At 45.0% G+C, this 15177-nt stretch overlaps 1 protein-coding gene across 3 annotated transcripts in view; it reads left to right on the top strand.

The window, feature by feature from the left end:
• The window catches only part of MACROD2 (mono-ADP ribosylhydrolase 2), a 2798553-nt gene that overhangs the window by 2612426 nt on the left and 170950 nt on the right, over window positions 1–15177 (top strand). For all 3 annotated transcript variants that reach the window (XM_073672205.1, XM_073672203.1, XM_073672204.1), the window contains exon 15: window positions 715–750. In XM_073672205.1, the coding sequence (XP_073528306.1) occupies window positions 715–750 (36 nt within the window). The remainder of the gene's footprint in view (window positions 1–714; window positions 751–15177) is intronic.

The following is a 15177-nucleotide window of genomic DNA, read 5'->3' as shown; positions in this document are numbered from 1 at the left end:
GACCTTTTCCGGTGACTACTTCTTGAAGCTCATCAAGAGAATGCCAAGAGCGTGCAAAGCAGTCATCAAAGCAAAAGGTGGCTACTTTGAAGAACCTAAAATATAAGACATATTTTCAGTTGTTTCACACTTTTTTGCTAAGTATATAATTCCACATGTGTTATTTCATAGTTTTGATGCCTTCAGTGTGAATGTACAATTTTCATAGTCAAGAAAATACAGAAAAATCTTTAAATGAGAAGGTGGGTCCAAACTTTTGATTTGTACTGTATATACTGACAGACCATGTGACGCTTAGTGAAAGGAAGTCCACCTGTGTGCAGTCTAAGCATGTGACTTATGAAGGTAACTGCTTGCACCAGAAATTTTTAGGGGCTTCAGGGGGAAAAAGAGATAAATACCTATGCACATTGCAAATTTTAGATATTTGATCCTATAAATTTAATTTATGCCTATGTTTTTTCACTTCACTTCACCAACTTAGACTATTTAGTGCTGATGCATTACACACAAATTGGATTGCAAAAATATTTAAACACAGGTTGTAATGTAACAAAATAGGTAAAAAGTCAAGGGGGTGAATACTTTCGCTAGCCACTGTAAGTAAGAGACTGACACCTATTATGGTAAATAATGAAATCTGTTTAATAAAAAGAAATTGTTTTCGCAATAATCTGGTTATGACGAACTTTTCTTTTTGTGCTTTATCAACAGACACACAGGAAATGATTGAGGCTAGTCAAGATTCAGGTTCGTAAAAGATCCTATATATTATACGTATATTTAGATTTTCTATAACTAAAGTATTATGCTTCTACTTCTTAAAACTTTTTAGCCTTGAACATTTATTATTTTGTCTGTTGTTGTTGCCTTCATATGATTTGCTTTTCTAGTTCATGCAAGAAGGTAAGATACATTGTGGATAAGACAGCTTGTACAAAAGAATGGCCACGTTACTACAGACACCCATTCTACTATTGTGTAGAATTTCTTTGGGCCTTTAGAACCAATATTGGGTGTGGTATAGATTCCACTAGGACTAGGTGTTCAAATCGTTTTGCAGGAATATTGGCCTATGCGGCCAAGGAAGACAGGACAGCTTCTCAGAACCAAAAATAAAAAAACCCCTCTTATTTGCAACCATCAATTCTTTTACTGCTTGCTAGGAAACTGAGGAGCAAACACGTGTCCTTACTGAGTAAATACATCTACTCCCAATGCCGGCCCTCCGGCTGAACCACTTTTCTTATGTACCACCTCTGCAGTACTGGGTCGCTTTCCTAAATCTCAGGAACGTTCTCTACTGCTGACGACCTGCTTCATCCATTGATTGGCTTCTGGGGGCAATTGTTGATAAAGATTAAAAAGAGGTAGAGAGAATCTTCTGCTTATATTCTCTGTTAACCTTCCAGGCAACTAATATCGGTACACACATGGTCATAAGCTCCCTCCTGCTTTATTAACTGTGCACACATGATCAGCACACACGATGTCTAGCTAGGATCATCAAAAGGTGGGTTTACACCATCCGGCATGTGGCACGAAAAGACTGCCAATTGGCTACATGTTTGCCGATTTGCTGGGGTTTGGATAGGCAGACCACATACTGTAAAATATGGACATACAGTAGAAAGCTCAGTAATATATCGTTCTGTGCACATTGGCCGTCATTGTCAGGGCAGGACACATCCTGTTGGCTCATGATGATGATGTGCTGCAGAGAATTTAAGTAAACAAAAAGATCATTTCATCATTTTTTGCTTGTTCGTCTGATGACCGGCAGCCGGTTTACACTGTGTGATTATTGGGAGATGAGCACATGTTCCCAGTAATGGTGCAGTGTAAATGCACCTGAAAAGTCATTATTAGTTTCCTCTTTGCATAGGAAGTCTTAGAGATTGTGTGTGCCGATATCAGCATGGCACTATTAAATGTTTTTCCTATTTTTTGAAGATATTGGTGGGGGATCCAATTGAAACCGAGATCAGAGCTCGGATGTTGGATTTGCATACCACTAGTTCATTCATTGTCTATGTGACTGCCGGAGATAGCCAAGTTTTCTGACAGTCAAATAGTGAATGAATGGAAGAGTGGTGTGTATGGCTACCATTCCATTGATGCAAGTCTCAGCTGTGCCCCATCCTCTGAATTGGCAGGGGTCCCAGAAGTCAGATTCTCCACCTCCACCAGCAAGTTATCACCTATCTTATGGATAAGTGATAACATCTGCAGATGGGAATAGCCCTTTAATATAACAGTAGTGGAACAGCGAGAGCTCTTGGCCATCTGTGTCATGCCGACATCCTCACATAGGGTAGGCAGTGGTTACAGTTCATGTGGTAAGGGCATGTGTGCCAGGATGTGCTGGTTAAATTATTGGAAGGCCAGTATGTTGTGGAGATGGTAGTTATAGTTGTGTTGTGGGGGGTTCTGTCATTAGACTGCTGTGCATGCATGAGGGGGAGCTTGTATTAAGATTGAGACTGGCTGCGTTTCTATGTATTTAGGAGATCTGGAAATATCAATGCAGGTTGGCAGAAGCAAAACAAGCATGTAAGAAACCAATGTCAAAATATCCCCCTTCCAAAGCATAACCACAGTTCAACAGAGCCATTTACATTTCCCCTTCCCCAGCCAAAGTCACCCGCAATGCCTTCGTGAAATACCACCCTATCAACCCCAGTCATCATGACCTCATGAGCATTAGACACATTAAGTACTTATCTGCCATATGTTCCCATATTTTCTCCTACACATACAAGCAGAATGTTACATGTTAGTAGCCAGATTCCACTCGACTGTAAACCCTGCATTTTCAACCCTACATGTCATACTAGCACAGTGCCAGTACACGTGACAGAAGCATTAAATTTGGCAGAACAGGATATAAGGACAACGAAGTGAAGATGTTGGTGCAATACCACAGGATTATGGTATAAAGGTCTATAGTAAAGAAATCCAGCAACTGGCTGAGAAAGGACACTGGCCGATGGGCAAGCTTGCTGTGCTTTATTTTCGAAGGAAGAACTGATGTATGCCTGAAGGATCTGGAATTAATGGAAAACAGACATCTTGAAAACCAGTTGACTGTCAGAAAAAAAGGCTTTGAAACATAATACCTAAATAAAGTAGACTTGTATTGTGTCTGCTTCTGACAGCCGCTGGTGCTTAAGGATAAACAATTTAGGAGCTCTTTGTTTAAAATGTAGGACAAATGTTCACAAACCACCAAGATACAATGCCGGAATTAAAGTACATAATGTAAAAATAATTTGTAAATTGAAAAACTTAGTTCTGGCATTGATTAAACATGTCAGATTAATAGTTTAGTACCTGTTGGAACTGTCAGCGTTCATCGCAAAGCAATATTTTACAAATGAGACTTTGATTTAAAAAATATATACATAACTATCAGAAATATAAGCTTTTCCAAGCCACACTATATCTTGCAATTTTGGGCCTATTCCATGGCAATTAACCCCTTTACAACTTTGGACCTATAGGTACGTCCAAGGTCGCATTCTCCTCTTTGGCACGGACAAGGAGCCTGCACCTTTTCTGGCACATGACAGCTGATTCCACCCATGGCTGTTAACATGTTAAATGCTGCTGTCAAACTCTGGCAGCGGCATTTAACGTGCATTTAACGTGCATCGAAAGACCCGCACATCGGCATGCCCGTCACACGTCTGTGGTTGTCATAGCAGATGAGCACTATGTGTAACACAAGCGATCGGAGGAACCCAGTTTCTAGTCTCCCATGGAGATTATTGAAGCATGTGAAAAATAAAAAAAAGCGTTTTTAAAAATCTTAAAAAAAATAAATAAATAAAATAAAAATTGTAAAAGTTCAAATCACCCCCCTTTCGCCCCATTCAAAATAAAACCAATTAAAAATCAATCAAAAATACACGTTTGGTATCGCCGCGTTCAGAAACACCCGATCTATCAATATAAAAAAAGAATTAATCCAATCGGTAAACGGCATAACGAGAAAAAAAAGTAAAAACGCCAGAATTGTTTCTTTGGTCGCCATAATATTGCATTAAAATGCAATAACAGGCAGTCAAAATATCGTATCTACCCCAAAATGGTATCAATAAAAATGTCAGCTCGGCACGCAAAAAATAAGCCCCCACACAGCCCCAGTTAAAGGGAATCTGCCATGCTGTCATGCAGGGTGTGAGAAAGACTTAGTGCAACACAGAGAGAAGAGGGAAAGGGAGCCCAGACACTAGGGAAAGGGGGAAGTGGAGACCTCCTAGTCTGGTCTAGTGTCACCCTGTCTCAACTACCGTCCCTATATTGGCTCTTCACCAATCGCCGGATGCGTGACTCACCCTGACTTTCCCTGGCGTATGGCTAAGGCTAGGGAAAGGAGGAGATGAGCACTAGCCGATCTCCACTAAACTCTATAGGTAACAAGAGTAGACAAACAGGGGGGGATTGCTTAGCTTTAGACGACTCCAGACAAATGCAAACACAGCCTCAGGCTCCAGAGAGGACGAAGTACTGCTCTTGCTAAAGCCTCACAAGTAATAATGAATATCACCGGCACCTCCCTCTCAGACAAACTAGGTATTTATACACTAAGGCCAGGGAGCTAATTAGCCAGAGGGAGGTAGCCGCTGGGTCCTAGAGACAGCCAGCCTCTAAGAAGATATCTGTAATGCCAAACTCAGAGATCTCCTGCAACCAACTGCAGGGTGACTGTCACCTCTGACACACCTGTGACAGTATCCCCCCCTCTAGGAGTGGCCTGGACACTCAGGACCGGATTTCTCAGGAAAAGAGGTGTGAAATGAGCGAACCAATCTGGGAGTGTACACCTCTGATGCTGAAACCCACATCCTCTCTTCCTGGGTTAATGACGGCGGTTATTTTATAGAGACCAATAAACCTAGGTCCCATTTTCCAAGAAGGAACTTTCAATCTTATATTCCTGGTAGACAACCACATAAAGTACCGAGAAGAGTGACAAAGCAAACAGTTCCTCCTCAGGAACTCCTGAAGCTCCTCCCCCACTAAAGGTACCAAACTGTGGGTGATAACCGTATGCACCGAAGAACGATGACCTGCCAGTGGATTCTTGACGATGATTATTAATGGCAAATTCAGCCCCAACCCCAACATCCGACGCATCAACCTCCACAATAAAGGGTTGAGAAACATCGGGTTGACTGAGTATAGGTGTAGTGGCAAAATGATTCTTTAAGGAAGAAAAAGCCTGGAGGGAAGCATCCGACCATTTGGAAAAATCAGACCCCTTCTTAGTCATGTCAGTAAGGAGTTTCACTATAATAGAGTAATTTTGGATGAATTTCGGGTAAAAATAAGTAAAGCCCAGAAAACGTTGTAGAGCCTTCAGGTTCTCGGGACAATCCCAGTCAAGGACTGCACGGATCTTCTCCGGATCCATCCGAAAACCTAAAGATGACAACAAGTACCCAAAAAACTGCACCTCCTGAACAGCGAAAACCCATTTTTCTAGTTTGGCATAATATTATTATCCCTTAATATCTGGAGCACCTGCTTAACATGACCCCGATGAGTCTCAAAATCAGGTGAGTAAACCAAAATATCATCCAGATAGACCACCACAAACCTCCCCACCAAATGATGGAAAATATAATTTATGAAATGCTGGAATACCGCAGATGCATTGGTCAAACCAAAAGGCATAACCAGACTCTCGAAATGTCCTTCCGGGGTATTGAACACTGTCTTCCATTTGTCCCCTTCTCTGATTCTAAACAGATTGTAGGCTCCCCTGAAATCCAACTTGGAGAATACCTTAGCTCCCACAACCTGGCTAAACAAATCAGGAATCAGAGGAAGAGGGTATGGATCTCGGATGGTAATTTGATTTAATTTTCGGAAATCTAAACAGGGACGTAGACCGCCATCTTTTTTCTTCACAAAGAAGAACCCTGCGGCCACGGGCGAAGATGAGGGTCTGATATGTCCCTTCTCCTGACTTTCTGCAATTAAATCCTTCATGGCTTGTCTCTCAGGGCCAGAAAGATTATACAGTCTGGACTTTGGTAGTTTAGCTCCGGGGGTCAGGTTAATAGGACAGTCATAAGCACGATGAGGAGGCAAATCCTGACACCCCCTCTAAGAAAAAACGTCCTCAAAACCAGACAGAAAAGCAGGTAATATTTCCATAGAGACAGTAGCAAGGGAAATATTTAAACAGTTCTCATGGCAGTAATCTCCCTATTCAATAATCTCCCCAGTTTGCCAATCCACCAATGGATTATGTTTAGAGATGAGTGTTGTTCTACTCGAACTGTTCGCCAATCTCAAATTCGAGCTGTTTTGGGCGGTGTTCGAGCCGGTCGGCGAACACGAACAATTTGAGAAAAATTCGGCTGTTCGAGGTTATGTTCGATAACTGTTCGTGCACCAAAATCATAACTGGATTTTTTCTCAGTAATGATGAAAATTAATGTTAATACGCAGTTTGAGTGTACAGCGGGGTGGGGGGAGGGGCAGGGGATGGATCTCTGCAGGAACAATGAAGATCTCCATTTTTTTTTCTCTTTCCCGCATTTGCAGTGGGGAGGTGCAATCTGTCAGCCTATCAGCAGCGCACACACAGAGCGAAGTGCTTTTTTTCACACAAGCAAGGGCATGTGTCATTGGCAGTGTATGTCACATGTCCTTGCCCTATAAGACCAAGCCATTTTCCCCGTCGCCACCATTTTCTCACTGCTGCAGCTGCGTGTTAGACGGCACCGCTGTTGCTGTGTGTGCTATACCTTGTTAATTTCAAGCCAATTTTCGCACAAATATACAGATAGCTTGGGAGTAGGGAATAGTTGTGATTGCAGTCCTTTTAAGGACTAGGTTACAGCATTTCCTACGACTTTTATCAGGCAGGTCTGTGCTCTTAAATAGATAGATTGTGGGAGTAAAGACTAATTGTAATTGGAGTCCTTTTCAGGACTAGGTTACATGAGTTCCTATCAGTTTTTGCCAGGCAGGTCTGTGCCAGTGCTGTGCAAGTTTTTTTCACAGCATTTGGCTGAATCTAGCAAAGCTAATCCTTTTTGGCCTATTGCAGAGTGTGTTAGTCAGTGGAGTAGCCTATCTGTGTTGCAAGATATACCACCTGTGTATAGAATACCAATTTTTTTACTGCACCTAGTGAAGTAAAATCTTTTGGGCATAGCATCATTCTATTAGTCCATCTATACTGACCTCCATCAGGTTGCAAACTGAATATAATTTTTTTCTGCATCTAGCTCTGAAAAAATATTTGGGCTTCTAGCAGTGTGTGGGACTTGGTCTATTAGTCCTTCTATACTGACCTCCAGCAGGTTGCAAATTGAATATAATTTTTTTCTGCATCTAGCTCTGAAAAAATATTTGGGCTTCTAGCGGTGTGTGGGACTTGGTCTATTAGTCCATCTATACTGACCTCCATCAGGTTGCAAATTAAAAATAATTTTTTTCTGCATCTAGCTCTGAAAAAATATTTGGGCTTCTAGCAGTGTGTGGGACTTGGTCTATTAGTCCATCTATACTGACCTCCATCAGGTTGCAAATTAAAAATAATTTTTTTCTTCATTTATCTCTGAAAAAATATTTGGGCTTCTAGCAGCGTGTGGGACTTGGTCTATTAGTCCATCTATACTGACCTCCATCAGGTTGCAAATTAAAAATAATTTTTTTCTGCATCTAGCTCTGAAAAAATATTTGGGCTTCTAGCAGTGTGTGGGACTTGGTCTATTAGTCCATCTATACTGACCTCCATCAGGTTGCAAATTAAAAATAATTTTTTTCTGCATCTAGCTCTGAAAAAATATTTGGGCTTCTAGCAGTGTGTGGGACTTGGTCTATTAGTCCATCTATACTGACCTCCATCAGGTTGCAAATTAAAAATAATTTTTTTCTTCATTTATCTCTGAAAAAATATTTGGGCTTCTAGCAGCGTGTGGGACTTGTTCTATTAGTCCATCTATACTGACCTCCATCAGGTTGCAAATTAAAAATAATTTTTTTCTGCATCTAGCTCTGAAAAAATATTTGGGCTTCTAGCAGTGTGTGGGACTTGGTCTATTAGTCCATCTATACTGACCTCCATCAGGTTGCAAATTGAATAAAAAAAATTTCTGCATCTAGCTCTGAAAAAATATTTGGGCTTCTAGCGGTGTGTGGGACTTGGTCTATTAGTCCATCTATACTGACCTCCATCAGGTTGCAAATTAAAAATAATTTTTTTCTGCATCTAACCCAGCCAATAGTTTTGGCCTAATACCACAGTTTGGCCACTCAGCTCTGCTCGGTTACCATCCATTGTTTTTTTGTGCAAACAACTCCAGAGTTGTGAATTAGTTAACCACCAAAATGAGTGGAAAAAGGCCTGCTGCTGGTGGAAAGGGGAATAGGCGTGTTGGGAAGGGGAAAAAAGGTTGTGTCCGTGGGGTAGGTGCAGAAGAAAGACCATCTTCCAGCCAAACTAAAATGTCTACTTCTTTTAGCGGACAATGTGATAAGATCCCTTTCTTACGGCCACGCCAATCGCTACAAATTCCAGATGAGGCACAAAAACAGCAGGTGCTTCAACGGATATCAAGTGCTCCTTTAAGTGGGCTCTCCTCCACATCAACTTCAACATCACAAATACTCCAGTCCTCAAAGGTGTCACCCAAATCGCACTTGCTTCCTCACAGCTCCCAAATCTCCAGCTGCCCGTCTGAGTATGAGGTAGAACAGATGGTTGAGTCTGCAGAGCTGTTTACTCATACTATAGCCTGGGAATCAGAGGTCGACTCCAGCGCTTCTGTGAATCCAGACGAGGAAATGATCTGCACTGATGCCCAGAATCTTTATGAGTCGGATCCAGGACCAGACGCAGAAGGTTCTGACCATAATGTAGACCCTCATTCCCAAACTGTAACTCCTGTTGGTGGAGACAATGAGGAAGACGATGATAAGACTCAAATACCTGATTGGAGCGACAACTTTAGTTTTTTGTCAGGGCAGGAACAGGTTGGCTCTGAGGACGACGGGTGTGATAACGCACAGGGTGATGATGATGAGGTCGGAGATCCCACTTACTGTCAACCCACAGTCAGCCAAGAGATGAGGTCAGCAGAGGAGGTGGAGGAAGATGCTAGTGACGACGAGGTCAGGTTGCGCCTTCCTGGACAGAGACGTAGTACTGGAAGCACGTCAACAACTGCATCCTCAAACACAACTCTGCCTCTCACCACAAGTCGTGGTGGCTCTTCAGGTCGCATGGGTGCTAAGCCTTGCATAGCCTGGGCATTTTTTCAGATCGATAAAGATGACCCAACTCGTGTTATCTGTAACATTTGTCAGCAAAAGCTAAGTAGAGGCCAAAAAATACATAGTTTGAGTACTTCATGCATGAACCGGCACATGGACATGAAGCATAAGTTGCAGTGGGAAGCTCAGTGTGCTACAATGCGGTCTAGCCGGCCGGGCCAACCACCGTCTGCCATATCTTGTGCATCCGCGGCCTCTTCATCCTCTGTGACTGGGGGGACAGCAGTCACACCTGTTTTGGGGCGCAGACCTGCCACCTCTTTACCCGCAACAGCCAGCGTGATTGGCAGGTCATCATTTTCTTTGGAGGTGGTAACACCAGCTGGTCTTGAGCGCTGTCCGACATCGATAGCACCACCTTTGGCTCAAGGCAACCTAACATATCCGCCTGCATCTTCCTCACAGACCGGCAGTTTGCCGGGGACACCCTTATCAACCCCGTCTAAGCACAATAGCCAGCCCTCGGTCCCTCAGATGTGGACAAGTAAAAGACCATTTCCTCCTAGCCATGAGAAAGCTAAGAGGTTGAATTTCACCATCTGCAAGCTCTTGGCTACAGAAATGCTGCCTTTCCGCCTGGTGGACACAGAGGATTTTCGAGACCTTATGTCCGTCGCAGTGCCCCAGTACCAGATGCCCAGTCGGCACTACTTCTCAAAGAAAGGTGTGCCTGCGCTCCACCAGCATGTCGCACACAACATCACCGCTTCTTTGAGAAACTCTGTGTGTGACAGGGTGCATTTCACCACAGACACTTGGACGAGTAGGCATGGACAGGGGCGTTACATGTCGCTGACTGGGCACTGGGTAACTATGGTGACAGCAGGACAAGGGGCTGCTGTCCAAGTCTTGCCGTCCCCACGAATTGTGCGTCAATCCTCTTTATGTCAAAGTTCCACCACTGCTTCTGCCTCCTCAACCTCCTCTCGGTCTTCCACCTGCACCCAAAGCCTGTCTGGTCATGCCACAAGCTTTCTAACTGCGCAGAAGGGATCCTGCACACCTCCTTACTATGCTGGCAGTAGGGCTCAACGTCATCAGGCGGTTTTTACATTGAAATGTCTGGGAAATGTGAGTCACACAGCTGAGGAGTTGTGGTCAGCTCTGGAGAACCAATTTCATGAATGGTTGTCTCCACTGGACCTGAAACCAGGGAAGGCCGTGTGCGACAATGCTGCAAACCTGGGTGCGGCCCTTCGCCGGGGCAATGTCACACACGTGCCTTGTATGGCTCACGTGTTGAACCTGGTTGTCCAGCAATTTTTAGCCCACTATCCCAGACTAGATGGCCTTCTGCAGAGGGCACGGTCGCTGTGTGCTCACTTCCGCCGTTCGCATCCCGCAGCTCAGCGACTTACATCTCTACAGAAGTCGTTGGGCCTGCCACTTCACCGGCTAAAATGCGATGTGCCTACCCGGTGGAATTCAACTCTGCACATGTTGCAGCGACTGTGGCAGCACCGACAAGCCCTGGTGCAATACGTTCTGACGTATAGCCTGGGCCAACGAGATTCAGAGGTGGGGCAAATCACGCTGGAGGAGTGGTCTCAGATCAGGGACCTATGCACCCTTCTGCACAGTTTTGAAATGGCGACGAAGATGTTTAGTGCTGACGATGCCATTATCAGCATGACTATTCCGGTGATTTACATGCTGGAGCACATGTTAAACAGAATTCGGAGTCAGGTGGTGGCACAAGAGGAGGTGGAGGAAGTAGAGGAGGAGGAGTTGTATGCGGAAGGGCTAACATCTGCAAGGTCCAGACAGTCGGCAGCACCAAGGCGGCAGGCATGTGAGGGTGGGGGAGATGGTTTTACCAGGGCGCATGGTAGCAGCCAAACTAGTGAGGAAGGTGCAGGAGCCCAGGAAGAAGTGGAGGACGAACTGATGGAAGACTCATCAGATGAGGGAGACCTTGATCACATTTCTGTTGTGCGAGGTTGGGGGGAGAGGACAGAGGAAGGAAGCATGATTGTTACCTCGCCACCAACACAACAGGGACTTGGTGCTCCTGGATGCGCAACACACATGAGTGCCTTCTTGCTGCACTACCTGCAACATGACCCTCGAATTGTGAGAATTAGAAATAATCCTGACTACTGGGTTGCCACACTGTTAGATCCCCGGTACAAAAGTAAATTTGCAGAAATTATTCCTGCCATAGAAAGGGATGCACGCATGCAGGAGTATCAGCAGAGACTGTTGCAGAATCTTACATGTGCTTTTCCACAAAATACCAGTGGTGCACGTAGTGAATCTCACAGTTCCAACTTGCCAACCGTGGGACCGTCAAGTGTTCAGCACTCAAACCGTGACAGAACCACAGTATCTGCTGGTAACATCAATTTTGCGGAATCATTTCACCACTTTTTTAGCCCATCCTTTGCAAGGCCACAGGAGACAAGAAGTCTGACACATAGTCAACGCCTAGAGACGATGGTACAGGAGTATCTCCAAGTAAACATTGAAGCCACGACTGTGTCACTGGACCCTTGCTCTTTTTGGGCTTCCAATCTGGATAAATGGCCGGAGCTAGCCACTTACGCCTTGGAGATCTTGTCATGCCCCGCAGCCAGCGTTCTGTCTGAACGTGTGTTCAGCGCTGCTGGTGGTGTGCTGACAGATAAGCGCACGCGGCTCTCCACTGATAATGTAGACAGACTCACGTTCATAAAGATGAACAAATCATGGATCCGAAACGACTTTTCTACCCCTGTGTCATCCTGGGGAGAGTAAAAGCTTGATGATTGGTTAAAATCACCCTACCAACCGTTTTAAGCTTTCAAATTACTAATCATGTTTATCTGTATCTTGACTGGAAAATAATTTGGGCTTTGTAGCAGTGTGCAGCACTGATCCTATTAGGCCATCTATACTAAAGCTTCACCAGATTTAAAATTAAAAATAATTTTTAGCTGCATCTAGCCCGGAAAATAATTTTGGGGCTCCGAGATGCGCAAGGCACATAAGTGCCTTCTTGCTGCACTACCTGCAGCATGACCCTCATATTGTCAGAATTCGAAGTAATCATGACTACTGGGTTGCCACACTCTTAGATCCCCCAAACTTTTCGATCAACCTTTTCATTTTAATAAAGACCAAAAAAATGGTCATTTTTGAAATTATAAGCATTAGCAGGTTGTTAGAAACTGAAATCAAACAGTTTTCAACTCAAAACTTTATTCTAGGTGATGTTACATTTTCACATAGGACCCCTTGTTCGAAAGGAGCTTCTGAACTCTCTCGTCCATTGAATTTGTCAGGTTTTGGATGGTTTCTGCTTCAATTGTTTTGCATGAGGACAGAATACCCTCCCAGAGCTGTTGCTTAGATGTGAACTGCCTCCCGCCATCATAGACACTCCTTTTAATGATGCTCCAAAGGTTCTGAATGGGGTAGAGGTCAGGGGAGCATGGGGGTCACACCATAAGTTTGTCCCCTTTTATGCCCATATCAGCCAGAGATGCAGATGTTTTATGTGCAGCATGAGATGGTGCATTATCATGCAGAAAAATGATCTTGCTGTGAAATACACGGTTCTTCTTCTTGAACCATGGCAGGAAGTGCTGTTTGAGAAAATCCACATACATTATGGAGTTCATCTTTAGAGCCTTCAGGGATCCTAAAGGGGCCGACAATCTCTCTCCCCATGATTCCAGCCCAAAACATTACTCCACCTCCTCCTTGTTGGCGCTGTAGCCGTGTTTGCGTGGGGTGTCCATCAACCAGCCATCCTCCACTCCATCCATCTGGACCATCGAGCGCTGCACGGCACTCATCCGTGAACAAAACAGTTTTGAAATCAGTCTTCATGTAATGTTTGGCCCACTGGAGCCGTTTCTGCTTGTGTGAAGTGGATAGAGGAGGTCGACAGGATGGCGCATGCACAGCTGCAAACCTCTGAAGGACCCTGCATCTTGTTGTTCGGGGGACGTTGGAGGCACAAGCAGCTTCAAAAACTTGTCTGCTGCTATGACAAGGCTTTTTTGCCGCTGCTCTTTCAACCTGACGTAATTGCCTGTAGGAAAGAGTCCTCAATTTGCCCTTATCAGCACGCACACGTGTGTACTGTGAATCAGCTACATACTTCTTGATTGCCAAGACACTTCATCCTGATCATCGCATAATGTTGATTGTAGTCATGCCTTGACCTAAACACTCCACAATTTGTTGCTTCTCAGCAGCCGACACATCCTTTTTCTTTCCCATTTTGGCAGAAAATGTAGGCTGCTTAATAATGTGAGAGAGCCTTCTTAAGTAGTCTTGCCTTTCATTGGACACACCTGCCAAACTAATTAGCACAGGTGTCTGCAATTGCTTACAGTGATATAAAGAGCCCTGACACACATCACCATCAATGAGTTTAACTGACAAACAAACAAATTCTTCCCTTATCACTCCTAAACACTTTTTGTATAATAATTTGGAACGCAGTGTACATGTGCTTTTCCACAAAACACCAGTGGTTCACGTAGTGAATCTTACAGTTCTAACTTGCCAACCGTGGTCTGTATGGAGTTGTTCAATAAAGGGCCCAAAATTAAGATAACATAGATGGGAGAGGTCTCTATGAATAGGAATTCCTAAGTATTTGATACCCTGTGAGGGCCAGGCAAAGGGAAAGTTGGACTGGATGGAATCCTATATGGATTTGGGGAGGGAGACATCGAGGGCCTCAGACTTCGCTGCATTGATTTTAAAATTTTACCATGTAACAAAGTGATCTATTTCAGCCATAACAGCATGGATGGATATATGTGATTGAGTGATATATACTAGGACATCATCAGCAAATAGAGAGCACTTGTACTCGGTGCCTCCCACCTCAATCCACCTAATATTGGGGTTATGGCGAATTGATGAGAGCAGGTGCTCCGTCACTAGGATGTATAAGAGAGGGGACAGAGGACATCACTGCCTTGTCCCATTGGTGATTGTGAAAGGTGATGAAAATGTTCTGACGCACCCCCTGGGCCTTGGGACACCCGGAGCCGGACCCTTTTTGGTGGATGCTGGTGGTTGTAGTCTTCGTGGCGGCGACCCAGTTCCGTGGCTCAGGGCGGTCAAACCAGTGGCGGAACTATTTATGTGGTTTTCATGTTTAAATGTCCGACTACGCCACCCGTGGATTGCGGTCAGAGTGAACCGCCGCTACAGGGCAGACCGCTGAGGCTGGTGTTGTGGGTGCAGCAGAGCGTAGCATAACTCCCCACGGGAGGAGTATAGCCTCAGGGCAGTGTATGCGGAGGATGGGGGTGATGGTGCAGGGCAGCAGCAGTAACGACACGGAGTCAGTGATGCAGTTCAGGGCCTTTACTCACAGTTCTTATTATCCAGACCACGTCTGCAGGTAACGGCTGCCCACGTCGTACTGTGCTCACCAGGTGAGGGGCTCAGACAACTCCCAGATAACTTTGGAGCACTTCACAGGACCCCCTTTGTGTGTCCTTTGTCTGGCCTTTCTTACCAACACTTCTGTCCGGCTGCCTCGGGCCTCCTCTTGGTAAACTTGGCGCCAGTTTCCCTGACCCTATGTGGTGCCTTCCTAGCGGGTGTAGCGAGGGGCTGCGCCACATAAAATGTCAGAGCCTCCGGTTTCTAGCTGAGGGTCGTTTCCTGCCTCCACTAGTTCGGGGACCGGTCTCCCCCTTTGGCCTGACCCCTTCACGCAGGTGGATTCGGGCGTGCGTTGGCGACTCGCCCGTCCGCACCCCTGGGATCCCTTCATTCCTCGTTCCTGGAGCCTTCTCCGCTCCTCTTCCTTCCTTCTCCCTCTTCCAGGCCTGGGCCTCTGTTACTAGGCCCGCCTCCGGAGCAGAGCTCATGCAGAGCCCCTGCTCCCTGCCACTTCTGCTCAGACTTCTCTGCACTGAACTA

This window comes from Phyllobates terribilis, unplaced genomic scaffold (assembly GCF_046119375.1).
Source record: "Phyllobates terribilis strain yellow unplaced genomic scaffold, ASM4611937v1 Scaffold_3__8_contigs__length_932513732, whole genome shotgun sequence".
NCBI classification, from domain to species: domain Eukaryota; kingdom Metazoa; phylum Chordata; class Amphibia; order Anura; family Dendrobatidae; genus Phyllobates; species Phyllobates terribilis.
This window is presented reverse-complemented; position numbering and strand designations above follow the sequence as displayed.